The following is a 19,778-nucleotide window of genomic DNA, read 5'->3' as shown; positions in this document are numbered from 1 at the left end:
GTGTGTGTGTGTGAGAGTGCGTGTGTGTGTGTGAGAGTGAGTGTGTGTTTGTAAGGACTGTCTGTGGGTGTGCGTGTGTGTAAGAATGACTGACTGTGTGTGTGTGTGTGTGTGTGTGTGTGTGTGTGTGTGTATGTGTGTGTGTGTGTGTATGAGAGTGTGTGTGTGTATGAGAGTGTGTGTGTGTGTGAGAGTGTGTGTGCGTGTGAGAGTGCGTGTGTGTGTGAGAGTGCGTGTGTGTGTGAGAGTGCGTGTGTGTGTGTGTGTGTGTGTGTGTGTGTGAGAGTGAGTGTGTGTTTGTAAGGACTGTCTGTGGGTGTGCGTGTGTGTAAGAATGACTGACTGTGTGTGTGTGTGTGTGTGTGTGTGTGTGTGTGTGTGTGTGTGTGTGTGTGAGAGTGAGTGTGTGTGTGAGAGTGAGTGTGTGTTTGTAAGGACTGTCTGTGGGTGTGCGTGTGTGTAAGAATGACTGTGTGTGTGTGTGTGTGTGTGTGTGTGTGTGTGAGCCCGTGTGAGCCTCCCTCCCCGCCCCTGCAGCGGTACACACGCCCCCTCATGGCTGACCTTGGCGTTGTCGGGCTGCCTGTGGCAGGGGTTCTCGGAGGCGAGGATCGGGGTGTCGTCGGGAGTGTGGGGGTGCTTCACGGGCCTCTGTGCCTCCTCAGGGTCCCGCCCAGCCAGAGCCGTCTGAGAGCAGCTGCACTGGGACTGATCCACCTTCCGGCCTGAGATCAGGTAGGTCCTCAGCCCTGAGGGGAGCGCAAACACACACACACACATACACACAGTCACATACACATTCCTATACACACTCACTCACTCTCAGTAATACACAGATTATACACACACACACACACACACACACACACACACACACACACTAGGGATGTGCATTTCCATCACTGAGGCAGATGCGATATACATCTCAATGCATTGCCAACGATGCGATACATTCAAGATACATATGAAGCAGCTACTTATGCGATACGATATGATTCACCCTTATTGCGATGCAGTGCCATTCCACACGATTTGATTCAAGACAATGCGATTCAACGTGATACCATGCAATGTAAAAGAATATGATGCTATGCAATTCAATATGGTACAGAGAGTTTGATTTTATTTTTTTGGTTCTTCTTAAGCAAACAGCAAATCATAAATTAACTAAAAATAGTGCCATTTTTGCTTCACACATTTATTTCTCTAGTACAGTGTGTTTACGTGTGTATAATCTGTATATTACAGTTACATACACATTCTTATACATACACATTGTCACATACACACTCTTATACATACATACGCGCGCACACACGCACACACACAATCAACACGATTCTGTTTACTTTCAGCAGGAAGTCAGGAGAGCTCGCAGGCCGTTTGCTGGTTGTGTACACAGTAACGTTTTCCCAGAAAGGGCCGGCCAGCGCAGGTCTGACTCCGCAGGCAGGTCGCTCGGATCGCCCTGCGCCGTTTTCGCGCCCGTCTCAACGGGCGAGTTCAGCCCCCTCGAGCTCAACGAGGCCGGAGGCGGACAGAGGTGCCGGAGAGGGCCGGCCTGACCGTAGCTTCGAGCATCGGGGCAACGCGCGGCCCTCCCCCAAAAACATTGTTAGCTGTGCGTTAGCCGAGTTCCGCCCTCTACCAAAACAGACAAAAGAGGATTTGCTCTCACAGCCATTAGAGGGCCAAGGGGAAATGATCTGGTTTCTCCTCACTAATGTAGCAGAGGGTTTTTTTTGTTTTTTTTTTTTTTTTGGGGATGGGGGGGGGGGGGGGGGGTAGTTCCGTCCCTCAAGAGCAAACTGCTTATATGGTACCGCTCTAAATATAACTGTGGGGGCTCTGTTAGGACATCTGCCTCAGATCAGCCTCGGCTGATCACATCGCACTGGTTTTGTACCATGGGTCTGATTTATTCCCTACTGCCCACTCATCATTGCGCTGCTCATCGGTTTTAAACGGCTTACTCTGCCACGATAAAACGCACCGTGCCACTTCCTCCAGCGAGACTCGCCACGGCAAATAAAATCTGATTGATTGCTGATCTACTCAGCCCTTAACCAAGGTGACCCGCACAGTGTACATTTTAAACAAGCTGTTACCGCTTTATGCAGGTGAGAATTTCTGTCACTTCCTTTGCTCGAAGGTGATTAACCCGGGTTTCAAACATGCAACTATGTGTCAGCTGACTCAACCACTGTGAAACACCTCACACCACCACAACACCTAACATTCACAGGGCACAGGCTGAACCCAGAATGAGAGTGTTTTCAGCCCCGTGACCAGCTTGAAACGCGGTCACAAACTCTAACTGCATGCTGACCGCTGCCCTAACACGTTGTGACATTTTACGGTCAAGCCACAAAAAGCACACGCACAAACAGCGCTCCCACATTCACTTCACCTCCTATCAAACACGAGATGCTCTATTGAGAGAGAGAGAGAGGGAGAGAGAGAGAGAGAGAGAGAGAGAGAGAGAGAGAGAATGGGCACCAGAAAAAGAGAGAGTGCTAGAGACAGAGAGAGAATGAAAGGGAACCACCAGAGAAAGAGCTTCAGACAAAGAGAGCCTAGCCTAGAGTGAAAGACTGTGGTGTTTGGGGTGGGACCACTCCCAACACCCACCCATACCTGTAGACAGGCAGACAGTCAGTCAGTCAGACAGATAAACAGAAAGTAAGATAGACAGTCAGTCAGTTAGTCAGATAGACTAAGTCAGTTCAGGCAGACAGACAGAAAGCCAGCCAGTCAGGCGGGAGGGTCAGGGAAACTGGCGGGCACTCCGTGTCACCCCTCCTCTCAGCTGTACCGCCCCTCTGTGGACATGTCAGCAAAACTGTGTCACAGCGTGTTTGTACAAAAAGCACCGCGGCACCGAGCGGGAAACAAACACAGGCTGTGTGATGCGGGGGGGGGGGGGGGGTCATCCTGCGAGAGAGTCCGGCTGTTTCCGCCCCAGCCGGAGGGTCAGCTCCAGGTAACGGCCCTGCAGGAAGCCCCCCCCTCCCCCCTCCTGCTCCGCCCGCCGCAGCGGCAGCACTCAGGTAACACAGCTGGGAAACAGGCCGCTCGCTCTCGGGAGCTTCAGAAGCCCCGCCCATGATCGACTCTCCCGTGTCGCCGTGACGTCACACGCCGCAGTCACCGCCCGTGAAAGGGGACGCCAGCTCTCGCTGCAACGCCCATCTACCGCAAGCCGGGGCAACGCGGACAGGGTGACGCTGTGGTAGACAGATTCCAGGAACCGCGCACACACACACACACACACCAAAAAAAAAAAACAAAAAAAAAAAAAAACACAAAAAAAAAAAAAAAAAAAAAAAAAAACACACCCCCATTCTGGCTTCAGGCTGGAACTCCTGGCCCCCGGTATGTGCAGCCCAGACACACAGACATGTCCCTGGAGCCCGCACTCTTACTCGAAAGCAGGTTCTGCCCCACACACACACACACACACACACACACACACACACACCCACCCCCCACCATGACCAGGAAACAATCTTATCTGCAGCCAGGTTTGTGTGCATGTAAATGCGTTTTCCCTCTTCATTTTCTGCGGTGAGGATTTTCATACGCGCTGTTTATCGCCTACATCGCGGACGCGCGCGTTTCCGCGTCCCGAGGGGCCGAGGACCGGTTTCACAGGCCGCTGCCGTACACCTGGACGAGCAGGTGAGCCTGTGCCCCACCCCCGCCCGTCCGGTCAGTGACGCTGGAGGAGTTCAGCTGCTGGGGCAGTGCAGCACAGTGCAGGGCTATAAATATAAGGAGCAGGGCTTTCTACCGAAAGGTTGCTGGTTCAATTCCCCGCTGAGCCCCTGCTGCTGTACCCCAGGGCAAGGAGAATCGCCTCAGTAAATATCCAGCTGTATAAACGGACAACATGTAAAAGTTGTAACCTATGTAATTCGCTCTGGATAAGAGCATCTGCTAAATAACAGTAAAGTAATGTAATGAGGCAGAGTGATACTCGTGGTAGTGCAGGAGTTGCCTCTGCCTGCACATCTTTAGCCACGGGGGTGGGGGGGAATCAATAAATGGAATCTATCACTCTGTCCAACCATCTGTCGGTCTCTCTCAGCTCAGGCTGCTGTGGTAGCAACCAAAGTGCAGTCCACCATGTGTGGCAGTGGCAGAGTAAAGCGGACAGGATGTGCTCTTGGGCTGTGTCTGGAAGTGACTGGTTAGGGCACGGTGGACCATGTGTGGTTGCCACTTTATTAGTTTCTAAGCTGCTCTGAATAAGCGGGTCTACTAAATGACAGTAATGTAATGCAACGATGGTGATTGGTCAGAGTTCAGTGGACCCTGTGTGGCAGTGATTGGCTGAATCTTTTCTCTCACAGCTCTCACAGCTCTGTGTGAGAACCGGGCAGGTACTTTCCAAAAATGTGCCAGACCCGACAAAACACACCCAGCCTACAAGGACAGGAGGGAAACTGCCCGGTCAGGCTGCAGGTGCCACAAACCTGCAGGTCATAGGGAGGGGGTGGAATATTTGATTACTCAGAACATTCCGTCGCATGATGCATTACCCAGATCAGTATTCAAACGGTTCTTAATGGGCCAGTGGGCCAAAAAAACAGTAAGAAGAAGAATTTAAAAACTTCATTAAGGAAATGCTTTGCATAAAGAAACGGGTAGGTGGTTGACAGGAATAAATTTCCTGGCTGGAAGAGTGTGTGAACGCAGATCTCTTTGCTGTGAGTCATTATTTACACAGAAGCAAATTTTGTGTAAATACGCACACTGTTTCAGCGCTGTTCCAGTGCTCAGGGCAGAAAGAGGAGAGTGTCGATCGTTTGGGTACATGATCTTGCAGGCCACTGAATTCATGAACATAAAGTGAATGGACAGGCACGTCCCTCACAGGTAGACATCCCATAATAACCGCGGTGACCGGATATTTGCTCATGCCGCTGTGGGAATCACGCAGCTGGATGCAGGAGAGGGGACATAACTCGGATGTTTATGATTTAGGATGTTTAACATTGTTTGAGAGGCATTTTTGCTAGCGCTGTATCTGTATCCAGCATGCCAGTGAAGCAGGTCTGAGCTAGATGTTTGTGACCTGCAGGACAACCACAGGGTAACGACGGGACAAGGGCTGGGGTGTCTCTTTTCTCCAGCAGGGACAGACCGTCCGATACCCCCACACACACACGCGCAGACACACACACACGCAAACGCAGAGAGCGGCCTGGATGAGTCAGCCAAAAATAAGCAGGCAGCTTGCCTTTCTCTGACAGAATACTTCCACTGCGCCTGTTAAACTCAATACCCTTCACAAGAACAGAGTCAGATCTCTCACGCACACACACACACGCACAGAGCGACACACACACACACACACACACACACACACACACACACACACACACACACACACACACATATACACACACACACACACACACACACACATATACACACACACACATATACACACACACACGTGCACTGTAGCCACAGAGATCCTGAATTGTTGGTTGCGCTCTGTGCAATGTTAATGAGGGAAATTGCATTGGTATTCATTATGAAAGTATCTGACTCTGAGCGCTGCTGTGTGAGTGTGAGTGTGTGTGTGTGTGTGTGTGTGTGTGTGTGTGTGTGTGTGTGTGTGTGTGTGTGTGTGTGTGTGTGTGTGTGTGTGTGTGTGCAGTGCAGGAGAGGGTGACTCACAGTCAGGGCGTTGAGCTGCTGAGCCAGCCACAGGAGGACAGAGGCAGGTGGTGGTCGCAGCCCCTCCTAACACTGCCTCCCCCACTCCCCCGCACCACTTGGGCCTATTAATACTGCCGTGATTCACACTCTGCCCACTGTCGCTGCCGAGGCGAGCCGTCACACACACCCGCGGACCCCTTCCTGCCTACCCCCCCGCGCCTCCCGAATCGGACCAGTGCCAGATGTCTGGCTCCGGGCAGGTGTTACATCACCTGGAGATAATCGGGCGGCAGAAGCGTCTGCCAGCTCGCTGTGCGAGGCTGTGTGAGTCTGCCTCTCTTTTTTTGGCCGGAGTTCGGCCTTTCCTTCCTGTGAAGCCGCTTTTTTTTTTTCCTTCCACCTTTAACCCAATTGGTCCAATTCTTCACTTCCTCTGGCTTCCTGTTTCCTGCAGCAGCAGGCGCTGAGAGTGAGGGGGTCGGGGGATCGGTTGCCGCGGGCGTCCCCGAACGGGCGGGGCTGGGGGGTGGCGGCACACAGGAGCGATGTCTGACGTACAACTGCCATTTCAGGAAAAAAAAAAAAAAAAACCCCACACATACAAACAGGGGCCAGATGTCTGCGCACACACACAGTTCTGAACATGATCTGAACACAGACACACAGACACACAGACACACAGACACACAGACACACAGACACAGACACAGACACAGACACACAGACACACAGACACAGACACACACACAGACACACACACAGACACACACACACTTTCCTAATGACCTGAATAAAAACACACTCAAGTGCATGGGCATTCCTATCGCACTTTACCCTCAGCTTTGTGATATGTGGCATTTTAATGCAACTACAGTCCAATTCAGTAGCTGAAAACACATGGTAAACAGTATTGACATGTCACTTACGCATGTAAATGCAAGAGCCTGCCAATGCCACCATCCCCGGTCCAGCCTGTGGGTCCACTCCTAAGAGGAGTGTCTGGGTTTGCTCCTGTATTTAAGGGCACCACATGTGCCATATAAGAGAGACGCATGACCTAGCCATGACAGGCTGGTGAAAGCCTGGCCACTGGTCCAGGCAGGCGCTGCAGAGCCGTGGGCAGTAAGAGGAGGCCGAGTCAGGGGCTTAATCGCACGGTCACTCCCTCTCATTACAGTGCTGTCACTCACACTCACCCACACAGTGACCCAAACGGGCACACGAAGACCAGCACCCACACGCACAAGCAGAGATACTGCCTGTGCCTCCTCACACAAACACACACACACACACTCACACACACACCCATAAGCCAAAACATGCGTGCATGTGCACGCACGCACACACGCGCACACACACACACACACACACACACACACATACACCCATAAACCAATACATGCATGCATGTGCGCGCGCACACACAAACACACATACACACACACACACCCATAAACCAAAACATGCGTGCATGTGCACGCACGCACACACGCGCACACACACACACACACACACACACCCATAAACCAATACATGCATGTGCGCGCACACACACACACGCACACACGCGCGCACGCACACACGCGCGCACACACACACGCGCGCACACACACACGCGCGCACACACACACGCGCGCACACACACACACACACACACACACACACACACACACACACACACACACACACACCCCTGTGCATACATGCACATGCGCATAAGCAACAAGTGCACAACCCTCATACATTATATGGCCAAAAGTATGTGGACACCCCTCCTAATTATTGAGTTCAGGTGTTTCAGCCACACTGATTGTTAACAGGTGCATAGAATCAAGCACATAGCCATGCAACCTCCATACACAAACCTTGGAAGTAGAATGGGTCGTACTGGAGAGCTCAGTGATTTTAAACATGGCACTGTCATAGGATGCCATCTTTGCCACAAGTCAATTGTGAAATTTCTGCCCTGCTAGATCTGTTCCGGTCAACTTTAAGTGCTATTATGGTCAAGTGGAAGTGTCTAGGAGCAACAACAGCTCAGCCACGAAGCGGTAGACCACGGAGCCATCGAGTGCTGAAGCGCGTAGCATGTAAAAACCACCTATCCTCTGTTGAATCACTCACTAGAGTTCCAAACTGTCTCTGGCTGCAACAAGAGGACATTGGGAGCTTCATGAAATGGGTTTCCATGGCCGAGCAACTGCACACAAGCCCAACATCACTATGCGCAATGCCAAGCGACAGCTGGAGTGGTGCAAAGCACACCGCCACTGGACTCTGGAGCAGTGGAAACGTGTTCTCTGGAGTGAAGAATCACGCTTCACTATCTGGCGGTCTGTTGGACGAATCTGGGTTTGGCGGATACCAGGAGAGCACTACCTACCAGAATGCACAGTGCCTACTGTTAAGTTTGGTTGAGGAGGGATAATGGTCTGTGGCTGTTTTTCAGGGTTTGGGCTAGGCCCCTTAGTTCCAGTGAAGGGTAGCCTTAATGCTACAGCATACGAAGACATTTTAGACAATTGTGTGCTTCCAACGTTGTGGCAACAGTTTGGGGAAGGCCCTTTCTTGTTCCAGCATGACTGTGCCCCTGTGCACAATGGTTTGACGAGTTTGGTGTGGAGGAACTCCAGTGGCCTGCACAGAGCCCTGACCTCAACCCCACTGAACACCTTTGGGATGAATTAGAACGCCGACTGCGAGCCAGGCCTTCTTGTCCAACATCAGTGCCTGACCTCACAAATGCTCTTTTGGCTAAATGGGCACAAATTCCCACAGACACACAAAATCTTGTGGAAAGCCTTCCCAGAAGAGTGGAGGCTGTTATAGCTGCAAGGGGGGGGGGGCAACTCCATGTTAATGCCTGCGGTTTTGGAATGGGATGTCCAATAAGCTCATATAGGTGTGATGGTCAGCTCACAAACTCTTTAAGTGAAAATACAAGTGAACACAGAGTGAGAGAAAGGCGTGAGATTTCACCCTGGCAGCAGTACAGCGCAGTCCTGCCCGGAGCTCTCCTGCACACTCTGCTTTACTACCCGGGACAGAACGGTGCCCTCTAGGTATGTGTGTGTGTGTGTGTGTGTGTGTGTGTGTGTGTGTGTGTGTGTTCAGCTGCAGTCAACCTGCAGCCAACCGGCCGTCACCCCCTGTGCAGACCTTTAAACGTTCAAAAGGTCAGCTCCCAAGAGCTTTTGTGTTAACGTAAAAGCTATATTTACGAAAGATCAATATCGATATCCGTTACGTGTTGCAGGTACGGAGGAAAACCAAAAAAAAAAACCCACGAATCTGTTAAATTCTTGTCTGCGCTGTCCCGGACATACAGTAATAAAATATGACAGGCTTCAGAAATAACCCTAGAATTGATATTATTAGCGCACAAGTCTGTGTGATTGGAAAAACAGAGGATGGACTTGATAATCTTATTGAAGGTTCTGGCTCAGAGGTCATACATACATACATAGAGACTCGTCTGGATGAAAACTGACAGGTGAACGCTGAAGTCTGCTTCACCACACTACAGGCCACCACCCTGCCCCACACAGCCCTGGTGAAGGAACAGTTTTTCAGAGGGAGGGGTTGGGGGGGGGTAACCCCGCATTCCTTGGGCACTGCGGAGAAGAGAGGCGGCATTGTGAGGGACATCAGCGGAGTGGGGTGCAGCGATGGGCCCCCCTCGGGCACACCGTGTACCCCCCCCCCCCCTCCCGACAATGTGACTGCGGCGTCCCAGCCACAACATCAGCGGCTACCGCTGAAACAGCAACAACAACAACAAGACCAGGGACAAAGGACACCCATTACACTCGCTGACCCCTCGCTCCGTCCCGGGACATCAATCTCTCCTGGGACAGGACTCTTCCTCCCCTCTGGGGAACAAACTGGGCAGGACGGGGGGGTTAAAAAGAAAGGGTCTATTCATCACCCCCTGGCCCCCCTGGTGACGTTTCTGACACAGAATTAGTAGGGCCGAGAGTTGCGGACCCCGAGGCCATTTTAATTGTGCCGCGCTGGGCCCCGACTCCTCTTTAATGACCCAGTCATTGTGCACCTGTCCGCTCTCATTTGTTTTAGGCCCAGGATCAGTGTTTCCCAGGCACCGGCCCTCCCCCTCTCCGTCTCTCTGTCCCTCCCCCTCTCCATTTCTTTCAATATCTGTTTCTACCTCCCCAATCCCCTCTCCATTTCTCTGTCCCTCTCTCTCCCTCTCTTTTTCTCTCAATCTTTTTTTCTCCCAATCCCTCTTCATCTGCTTCTCTCTCTTTCTATCCATCTACCCTCCCCATCTCCCTGTCCCTCTTTTTCCCCCTCTACGTGTCTCTCTCTCAATCTCTGGGTCTCTCCCTCTCCACCTCCATCCCCTTGTCTCCGTCTCCTCCTCCCTTTCTCAAACTCACAGTCCGGGAAACTGCTCCGAGGAAATGAACTCGCAGCAAAACCATTTTAAAACACTGGACCCTGCATGCATTAAGACCCCGTCGATACCGCTGTAATTAAACGGTTTTCTGACGCAGGACAGACACGGCTCTGGAGTGTGTACGAGCAGGTGGGCCCAGACAGCGCCTCTGAGGTCAGTGGGGGGGAGCAGAAAGCGAGAGAGGGAGCGACAGAGAGAGAGAGAGAGCGCTCCAGCGCCTAAATAAAACCGCGCCCACTGGCGAAAGAGCCCTTTCCCAGCTCCGTACTGTTTTAGCTCCAGACAACAGTGAAAGGCTGGAGGGCGGTGGAAACAAACAGCCAAGGCTGATAATCCTGTCGTTTTTTTATCTAAACAAACAAGGCACCCCTCCCCCCCTCCCCCCACCCTGCAATCATCCCAGACAGGATGCTGTTGACGTCCCAAACAAAAACCAAGAAAGCCTCTCGCCGAAGCCTGGTTCCCGACCTCCCTGCGTATACTTGCTTCTTTCTTTCGACATCAGATGAAATACAATCCTTATGGCAGTGAGATTTCTCGTTAATCTCAATTCCAAAGAAGAGTTCAGTGCTTTAAATGAACACATCAGGCTTTCTCCAAACATCTGGAGCGATGGCGCCGAGCCATCGCCAGTCTTTTCCCCAGACACTTAACCAGTATGTAAAAACCCAGACCAATCAAACAGATTGAGTCTGGCACCAAGAAAACAGCAGCTTGTTTGTTGCACCATATTTGTTAGCAGAAACCTGTCAGTCACAGTTATCCACAGGAACATGATTACTGGTTAATAATGAGCCAATCAGAAATGAGCTTGTAGTGTTGGGAGGGGCCTTTGGCCACCGATAGCTGGGCAGCTTGGGCTTGGGCAGCTTTAGGAGCAAGGCAGTCGATCTCTGAAAAGGCTGCCCTAAAGAAATTAAGCTGCAGTTAATCTTCCTGAAAGACATGTATGAAAATGTGTGAAACATGCAAGATCAGTGTATGTGTGTAACTATCTGTGTGCATAACTGAAAGTCACATGAGACAAACAGCTACGGGTTCCAGAACAGGAGTACATTACATTATGGTCATTTAACAGCTGCTCTTACCCGGAGCAACTTACAATTTCATCCATTCATACAGTTGGATATTTACTGAGGCAATTCTGGGTTAAGTACCTTTCACCAAGGGTACAAGAACAGTACCTCAGTGGGGAAACGAACCAGCAACCTTTCGGTTACAAGCCTTGCTTCTTACCGCTACATTAAACCGCCACCCTTTCATTTCATGATCTGGGAGCAGACACTGTATTCCAGAATGGCTGAAGCCACTGTAGAATACTGATCTGCACAATCTCACTCAAAACTGATTTAGAATTGCATATGAATCTGAGCATGGACCATCCCGCATGGCTGCGGCCTGGCCCCCAATAAACCGGAAACTTTGCCTTTATCGAAACGAGTGCACCCGGTTGGATATAAGCAGTGCTCCGCTCCACGCACCAGCCCAGCCTCTTTGAGCCCTGATGCAAAGAGGTCAACCGGTCCTAATGGGCCGAATGGCTTGGAGGCCCTTTTAAATGGGAGCCTGACTGAACCGCACGCAGGGATGAAGGGGAAGCCTTCAGGCGACCCGCTGCGGCCTTCCGCCCCAGACTTCCAGGCCAGATCAATCCTTCCCACGGTGGGGGACGGGACGACGGGCTCGGCGCTGATCGGTTAGACAGTTTACACGTCCAAAGCTGAGTGGCACGCAGCCCGGATTCAGCAGAGCGTAGCGCGCCGCTAAGGCTGCTGGGAGAGCTAGCACAGTGCAGCGCCCCTCCCGCCGACTCGCTCCCACTGTGGGCCAGCTCTCTGGACGCTGGCAGCCCGAGACGGAGAGAGGTCAGAAGAACCTCGGACACCGTGGCCCTGTGTGGACCTCACAGGAACACACTCTGGAGTTACTCAACTACTAGCTACAGATGCAGAAACCACGCACACACACACACACACACACACACACACACACACACACACACACACACACACACACACACACCCACACAAGCACATACCATACAGATTTCACAACACACTCTCACACAGAGCATAGAGCATACACACATACAGAGAACAGAGTACATACAATACAAACACAAACACAGCATACAGTACACACAACACACAAAACACATGCATACGGTATACAACGCACATACACAGTACACACAACGAAGACTGGACGATATGTGCACACGGGTGCACGGGCACACAGGCGTGCAGACGCACATGCATGCGTACACACGCGCGCACACACACACACACGCGCACACACAGAGAGAGAGAGACCTTGATCCGTCTCTCCCTCTCCAGCCAATCTAAAGGCCATCGCGTCCTTGAGAAAGCACTCCCTCCCCGGCACAGAGACGCCATGTGCTGCACTGAGACAGGCAGGGAAGGGGCAGCACCCTGCTGCTGGGGGGGGGGGGGGGGCCCGAGACGCCACTGCTGATGCTCTTACGTAAACGGCGGGGACCCGAAATCATCCCCTTTGGAGGACCGCACCGTCCCGGGCTGGCCTGCACGCACAAGCTACAGACGTCAGCTTTATTATCATTATCATTTAACAGACACCCTTACCCAGAGAGACTTACACAGGTTACAGTTTTACATGTTACCCATTTATACAGCTGGATATTTACCGAGGCAGCTGTGGGTTAAATGCCTTGCCCAAGGGTACCACAGCAGTGCCCCAGCGGGGAATCGAAGTAGCAGCCTCTTGGTTTCGAGCCCTGCTTCTACCCACTGTGCTCCACCGCTGCCCCACCATCACTCCACCAATTTTTAGACAGGGGAAGTGGAGTATGGGTAAAGAAGAAAGGACAGAGAGAGAGAGAGAGAGAGAGAGAGAGAGAGAGAGAGAGAGAAGGGCAAAGGGACAGAGAACAGAGGTGAAAGAATGCACTCCATGTGCTAACCTGACTTGGGGGATTTTAAGGTTTTGTGAAACATATGAGTAAGTCCAGTGGCATTTAACTGTGCAATGCTTAAAGCAAGCACTAATTATTTAAGAGATGCACAATCACCGCACCCTAAAAAAGAGCCTAAACAGGGTTAGCTGCAAACATCTAAGAGAATCCTAATAAAGAAGCTAAGACACGTGAAAAAGGTTACGTGTGAGCCGTCAAACGGACAGAGAGTACTCTGGCAGGGATGAATCCCTCTATCACACTCACACACACACACACACACACACACACACACACACACACACACACACAGAGAGAGAACCTGCATTATTTCCTCAGCTGAAAGCGAGGTACAGGGTGTTTTCTTGTGTATTCTCTCAGGGGAGGAATGGCTGGCTGATATAGCTGCCAGCCACAGAGAGAGCGCGAGAGCTCTGCTCCAAGGACTGAGCCCTGACCTTGCTCCACGCTGCTGAATATTCACTCAGCTGCCCGGGATGTTGGTCCAGGGTGACTGCAACGCCAACACATTTTCATCCCACGCCTGAAAAACGCACCCCACCACCCGCAGCCCGAGAACTGGGAAACCTCTATGGCTCTGCAATACTTTCATAAGCATCAAAAATGTGGCCCTTCTAAAGTACGTGTGGAATACGGGCTAAGATACAGCGTATGTGGAATATAGGGCTAAGCTACAGTACATGTGGAATATTGGGCTAAGATACAGTACATGTGGAATATGGGGCTAAGATACAGGACATACAGAATATAGGGCTACAGTGCATTTGGAACATGGGGCTAAGATATAGAGCGCACGGAATATGCATCAACACTACAATAAATATGCAATACGGGGCAAAGCTGCAGTTAAAAATGTCTAAATTTAAAATGGGTCTCACAGAAAACTAAACACTTGGGACTAATTCGGCCAACGCAACCCTGAGAAAAATGATCTGTTAACAATAATCAGAATGGCCAACGGGAGTTCTGCCACATTAAAGCATATGCGTATGTGACTCAGCTTAAACGGAATGCCCTGTGTTGGCATTCTTTGAAACCTCTTAAAAGGAATAGCCTGTGCTGGCATTTTGTGAGCCGGCTTAAATGGAATGCCCTGCGTTGGCATTCAGACCTCTTAAAGGGAGTGTCCTGTGTTTGTATTCTGTGAGGTGTCTGAAAGGGAATGGCTTGTGTTGGTATTCTGTGAGGTGTCTTAAAGGGAATGGCTTGTGTTGGTATTCTGTGAGGTGTCTGAAAGGGAATGGCTTGTGTTGGTATTCTGTGAGGTGTCTGAAAGGGAATGGCTTGTGTTGGTATTCTGTGAGGTGTCTGAAAGGGAATGGCTTGTGTTGGTATTCTGTGAGGTGTCTGAAAGGGAATGGCTTGTGTTGGTATTCTGTGAGCTGTCATTAAAGGGAATGGCTTGTGTTGGTATTCTGTGAGGTGTCTGAAAGGGAATGGCTTGTGTTGGTATTCTGTGAGCTGTCATTAAAGGGAATGGCTTGTGTTGGTATTCTGTGAGCTGTCATTAAAGGGAATGGCTTGTGTTGGTATTCTGTGAGCTGTCATTAAAGGGAATGGCTTGTGTTGGTATTCTGTGAGCTGTCATTAAAGGGAATGGCTTGTGTTGGTATTCTGTGAGGTGTCTGAAAGGGAATGGCTTGTGTTGGTATTCTGTGAGCTGTCATTAAAGGGAATGGCTTGTGTTGGTATTCTGTGAGCTGTCATTAAAGGGAATGGCTTGTGTTGGTATTCTGTGAGGTGACTGAAAGGGAATGGCTTGTGTTGGTATTCTGTGAGCTGTCATTAAAGGGAATGGCTTGTGTTGGTATTCTGTGAGGTGTCTGAAAGGGAATGGCTTGTGTTGGTATTCTGTGAGGTGACTGAAAGGGAATGGCTTGTGTTGGTACTGCGAGTCCTCTTGAAGGGGGTGACCTCTGTTTGTATTTTCTGAGTATGAGCCCCAATGTTTCCACACGGAACATTCCAAAAAAACAAGGAAACTGAGGAAACTGATGAAGAGGCCAGAAAGAGAGCGAGACAGGGAGTGGGGGGAAAAAGGGAGAGAGAGAGATACAAAAGCAAGAAGCAGACAAGTCGGAGAGAGGAGGTTATTTCGAAGTAAAAGACGCTGCATCGTAGTAGGTTATGTATCCTTTGCCTCCTTGTAGCCGTTACACAAGCTTAGGAGAGCCTTATGAAACAGTGTTTACACTAACCTCCACTCAGGCCAAGTCTCTGGGTCTCTCCAGTCACATGGTCCACACTGACCACAACAACCTCGCAGAAGCATGATGGGGTCCTCACAGTGCCCCTCCCCCACCCTCTGCCCCAGAGCTCTGAGGCTGGTGTGCAGGCAGGCAGTGAGTTAAAACACCCCCGGAAACTATTAAAGGACCCCAGCCTCTCCAGAAATAAAACAATCATCCCTGAGACTCATGGGAGCCGACAGGACACTCCCACAACTTCGTGTCTCATGTTCACTTAAAAAGGCTGTTTCTCAGAGACTCGGGCCTGGGTCCGGGCCAGAACCGCGCCACTCCGCTGGCTTTGCAGCCGGGGGGTTCTTCTGGGGAAATTTCTTACTTACTGGCAGGGGGTGGGGGGGGGGGGGGTTCATAGGTCACACATCACTAAGTAATCAGCTGAGAATGCCGCTTTGGCCCACAAAATCTGGAACGCTGATGTGTGCTGCGTTTCAAAGTTTCCTGTCCCACGATGCACTGCCCTGTGTGAGTGTGCGCGTATGAGCGCGTAAATGTGTGCGTGACCATGCGGCCACACGAGTGAGTGAGCGTGTGTTTGTGAGCGTGTGAGTGTGAGCGTGTGAGTGTGAGTGCCCGTCTGTGACCCTGTGGATGAGTGAGCATGTGTGCATAATGTGAGCACATGCATGTCGGTGTGCTCTTGTGTGAGTGTTCAGGTATGTGAAGGCGGGCATGTGTGTTAGGCAGTGCAGCAGAAGCCTGAGGCCCAGCCCGTCTGCAGAGGGACGGATGACACTCCGGTGTGTTCAGGCCCCTAAACGTGGAGCTGTAAGAGCCGCTCGCTACGCTCTGCCCGGCAGGGGCGCTAACGCTAATGCTAACACACTCAGCACTGCTGGGTTTGCTCCCCTCAGCAGCCTCTTTCACTCTCACTCCAGAGGGAGACGCACACACACGCACGCACGCACATGCACACACACACTGAGGGATGCCCAGGAACTGGCCGACTGACAGACAGACAGACAGACAGGGCCATGCAGACATCAGAGAGACAGTGACAGAGGTACTCAGATATAAGGTGGCCATACTGAGCACAAAAAAAACTTCTGCCTCAGAGAGATGGGGGGGGGGGGGGGGGGGGGGGACTCTGCTGCTTTCTCTCTCACGCCCCCTCCTCCCCTCCCCCCCTCCCCACTCGGTCCCAGCACTGCCTGAACTGTGGGAAACTGCAGAGAAAAGGTCTTGGCAATAAAATATTCAGCAACAGGCTGTCCCTCTCTCTCCGCCCCCCCCCCCCCCTCCCCATCTACCATGCAAAGGCAACTGCATCTGTAATTACAGGTATGCGAACATGCCAGCTAAATTAAATCCTGCATCTTTTACCAAACCTCACCTTAACCAACCAGTCACATCTGACCAACAAATTTATCCATGTCTCATTCTCCTCTACAGTAAATCCAATTAAGCCTCCTGTTGAATTGTGTTCACTTCTGTGAGACTACATTCGTTCAGAGTGGGGTACGGGATTTCAGTACACGAACTGCACTGAGCTGCACTGATCAAAAAATGAACTGCAAGGAGTGAATAAATAGCAGCGGGACTGGAGTGAGGCAGAGTGGCTGGGTATTGGCACAGGTGCCCCGATTCGATTCGATTACGATTCACAAGCTAATGATTCGATTCAATCCGATTCGATAGGAATGATATATGAAATACTATATAGCAGCTTTCCATATTTGGAGAGGTGTTTAAAAAGCTCTAAAGGGAACACAAATTTACAAATGCAGAGTCACTGGAAACAAATTGTGAAAACCACTAAAGAAAAGAGCAAAGGCTTGTATACCAATTTTTTTTTATTTGAGGAATACTTGGGTATAGTCCCTTAAAAACAAAACCAACCTGTCTCTTTCAAAGCACAAAAAAAAGACTTCTGACTGAACAGAATAGCTGAGGATAATAACGGGCTCGCCATGTTTCACAAGGACTTTAACTTAAAGATATGTGCCAAAACATAAATTAGTATTTTGTAGTTTGTAATTTTTTTTTTTTTTTTTTACAAGAAGAGAAGTTGGTCCATGTGCTCTGGCAGAAGGCGACTTCTCTGAGCAGTTACAATGTCCCCAGCTGTGGAGAAGACCCCTTCAGCTGGGACACTTGTCCCTGGAATAGGGATGGGAATTGATAAGATTTTATTGATACCAATGCCATTATCGATTCTGCTTATCAGGCCAATTCTTTATCGATTCCCTTAATGATTCCTGATCAATTTTCTGTGTGGGGAAAAAAAAGTAGGGCTACACAGGTTTTCAGCGTCAACACAGCTGTTTTATTATCTCTGAGTCTGCACACAGTGTAGAATGTCTGCCTAACAACATCTAAACATGTTAAAATAAATTACAATGCTCCTTTTCTTAAAAGGATATAACTTAAACATAAAACTGACTGATAAAATGAACAATTCTAACCAGCTAGCTAACTAAAACTGCGAGGCAAGTTGGCAGCGACCACCAACACTGCAGCAATGCCTATGGTTTGCACTGTTTACAGCTGTTCCAACCGATCAAATCGGGGAAAAAAACAAGGGATACTTTCCAGTCCTGAAAACAGTGGTACACAAAGGGGAGAAGTTTAAAAAACTCAGAGAAACGGCGGCAGACATGGATCAAATACCTCCATCTTAAGTCTGGTGGAGTGGAGTCCGACAATGCTCGTGTATGCAGTGACCACCTCGTGAAAGGTAAGGCTAAAGTCATTTTGCTACCTACATAGCTAGCTAAAACTGACAAAAAATACAGACCAGGGTGGTGATATCGCAGGAAACATAGCTAGCTACATCTGCGGAAATCCTAATACTTATTACACAACCCACAGTAGCCTACTGATTGCATTGCGTCTGTGGGAAGGTAACAATCAATTCCTAACAATCTGGTTTGCAAAGGTTCTTTTTTTCAGGAAGTTAGTTTAGCTGCAGAACAAACACCACAGGGTGATAATATCGCAGATGTAGCGGACTGTAGGGACACAGCAACGTTTTTCTTTAGCTTCCCACACAGCCGTGAGATTGTGACTTAACTCATCGTTAACATTAAAAGTTAAACGAGAGAGCGACATCTAAGGGGGGGGGTTAGTAATTTCCTTTAATATGACAGTTAGGCTATGTCAGAGCCTGTCTATTTAATCCTCTGGCTATGTTTAACCATTGCGGGAATGAACCTAGTAAACCAGAAAAAATGTATATTAGCCTAAAAGGTTGATCCATAAATTTTAAAGATCGATATTGAATCAGACGAATTTTAAAAAATGACTAATTGAAAAAACAATATTTTCGCACACCCCTACAAAGTAGTTGGAAGTAGGGCTCGTAAATGGAAGGTTGCGGGTTCGATTCCCCGTAGGTGCGCTGCTGCTTCACCCTTGGAGAACGTACTTAACGCAGAATCGCCTCAGTAAATATCCATTTATACAGCTGGATAAAACTCTGCAAGTTGCTCTGGAAAAGAGCATCTGCTAAACGACAATAATGTAATGTAAAATAGGATAAATCCAGGCACATTCATTACGGGGCCGTACATTGACGACACGGGCCACTGGTCCCCCTCCTTCGTGTCTCTTGCTTGGCCGCCTCCAGCTCTCCGTTTGGCCCAACCTCTGCGCCGAGGCTCATGGGTACTCCAGCAGGTGGGCCGGAGCGAGGGCCACCGCGACTCCCCCCCCCATGCATGATTCATACGGCCGTTCGGCAAACAACTGGCCTGCAGTGTGTGCGTAATACAGCTCACTCACCTCTCGCCCACTCTCTGCAAGGGGGGGGGGGTGCAACATAGGTGCTCCACACTGTTTTCAGAAAAACTCTGCTCTCAGAATTCAAGTACACACGCACACGCACACATGCACACACGCACACACGTACACACATACACACACACGTACATGCACACACACGCGTACACGCACACATGCACACACACGTACACACAAGTAGACACACACACGTACACGTACACACGCACACGCACACACATACACACACACGTACTCACACACGTACACGCACACACACGTACACGCACACACACGTACACGCACACACATGCACACACACGTACACACAAGCAGACACACACACGTACACGTGTACACACACACACACACGTACACACATGCAGGCATGAGCACACGCCACTGTTACGGAACAAAATCTCTCTGAAAGTTTCACTCCTGCCTGATCGGTTCCAGGGGGGACCAGTCTCCAAAAAAGGACCCTTTTCACCTTTGACCCCTCTGGACTGTCAGAGCTGTTCCCTGACTGGGTGGGAGGGTTCAGACGTCTATGCTTCTGCCATGTGACAAATTCCGCTATTCCATTCACTATTCCACGGGCTTCATCGGGACTTTTTTAAGGGTATTTCCACAAGATATAACAGGAAGTGATGCAATTGAGGTGAGACCAATATAGACACATTGTGCGCGGGTATATATGCACGCACCCCTGTAAATGAATTACCTTGAAGGTAATCTAAACGCTGCACACCTCCTGTTGCCATGG

At 50.2% G+C, this 19,778-nt stretch overlaps 1 protein-coding gene across 2 annotated transcripts in view; it reads right to left on the bottom strand.

Moving 5' to 3' along the window:
* adcy9 (adenylate cyclase 9) overlaps positions 1 to 19,778 on the bottom strand; it is a 43,383-nt gene that overhangs the window by 12,396 nt on the left and 11,209 nt on the right. For both annotated transcript variants that reach the window (XM_036528800.1, XM_036528809.1), the window contains exon 2: positions 565 to 749. In XM_036528800.1, the coding sequence (XP_036384693.1) occupies positions 565 to 749 (185 nt within the window). The remainder of the gene's footprint in view (positions 1 to 564; positions 750 to 19,778) is intronic.

The sequence above is a fragment of the Megalops cyprinoides genome, chromosome 1, assembly GCF_013368585.1.
Source record: "Megalops cyprinoides isolate fMegCyp1 chromosome 1, fMegCyp1.pri, whole genome shotgun sequence".
NCBI lineage: Eukaryota > Metazoa > Chordata > Actinopteri > Elopiformes > Megalopidae > Megalops > Megalops cyprinoides.
This window is presented reverse-complemented; position numbering and strand designations above follow the sequence as displayed.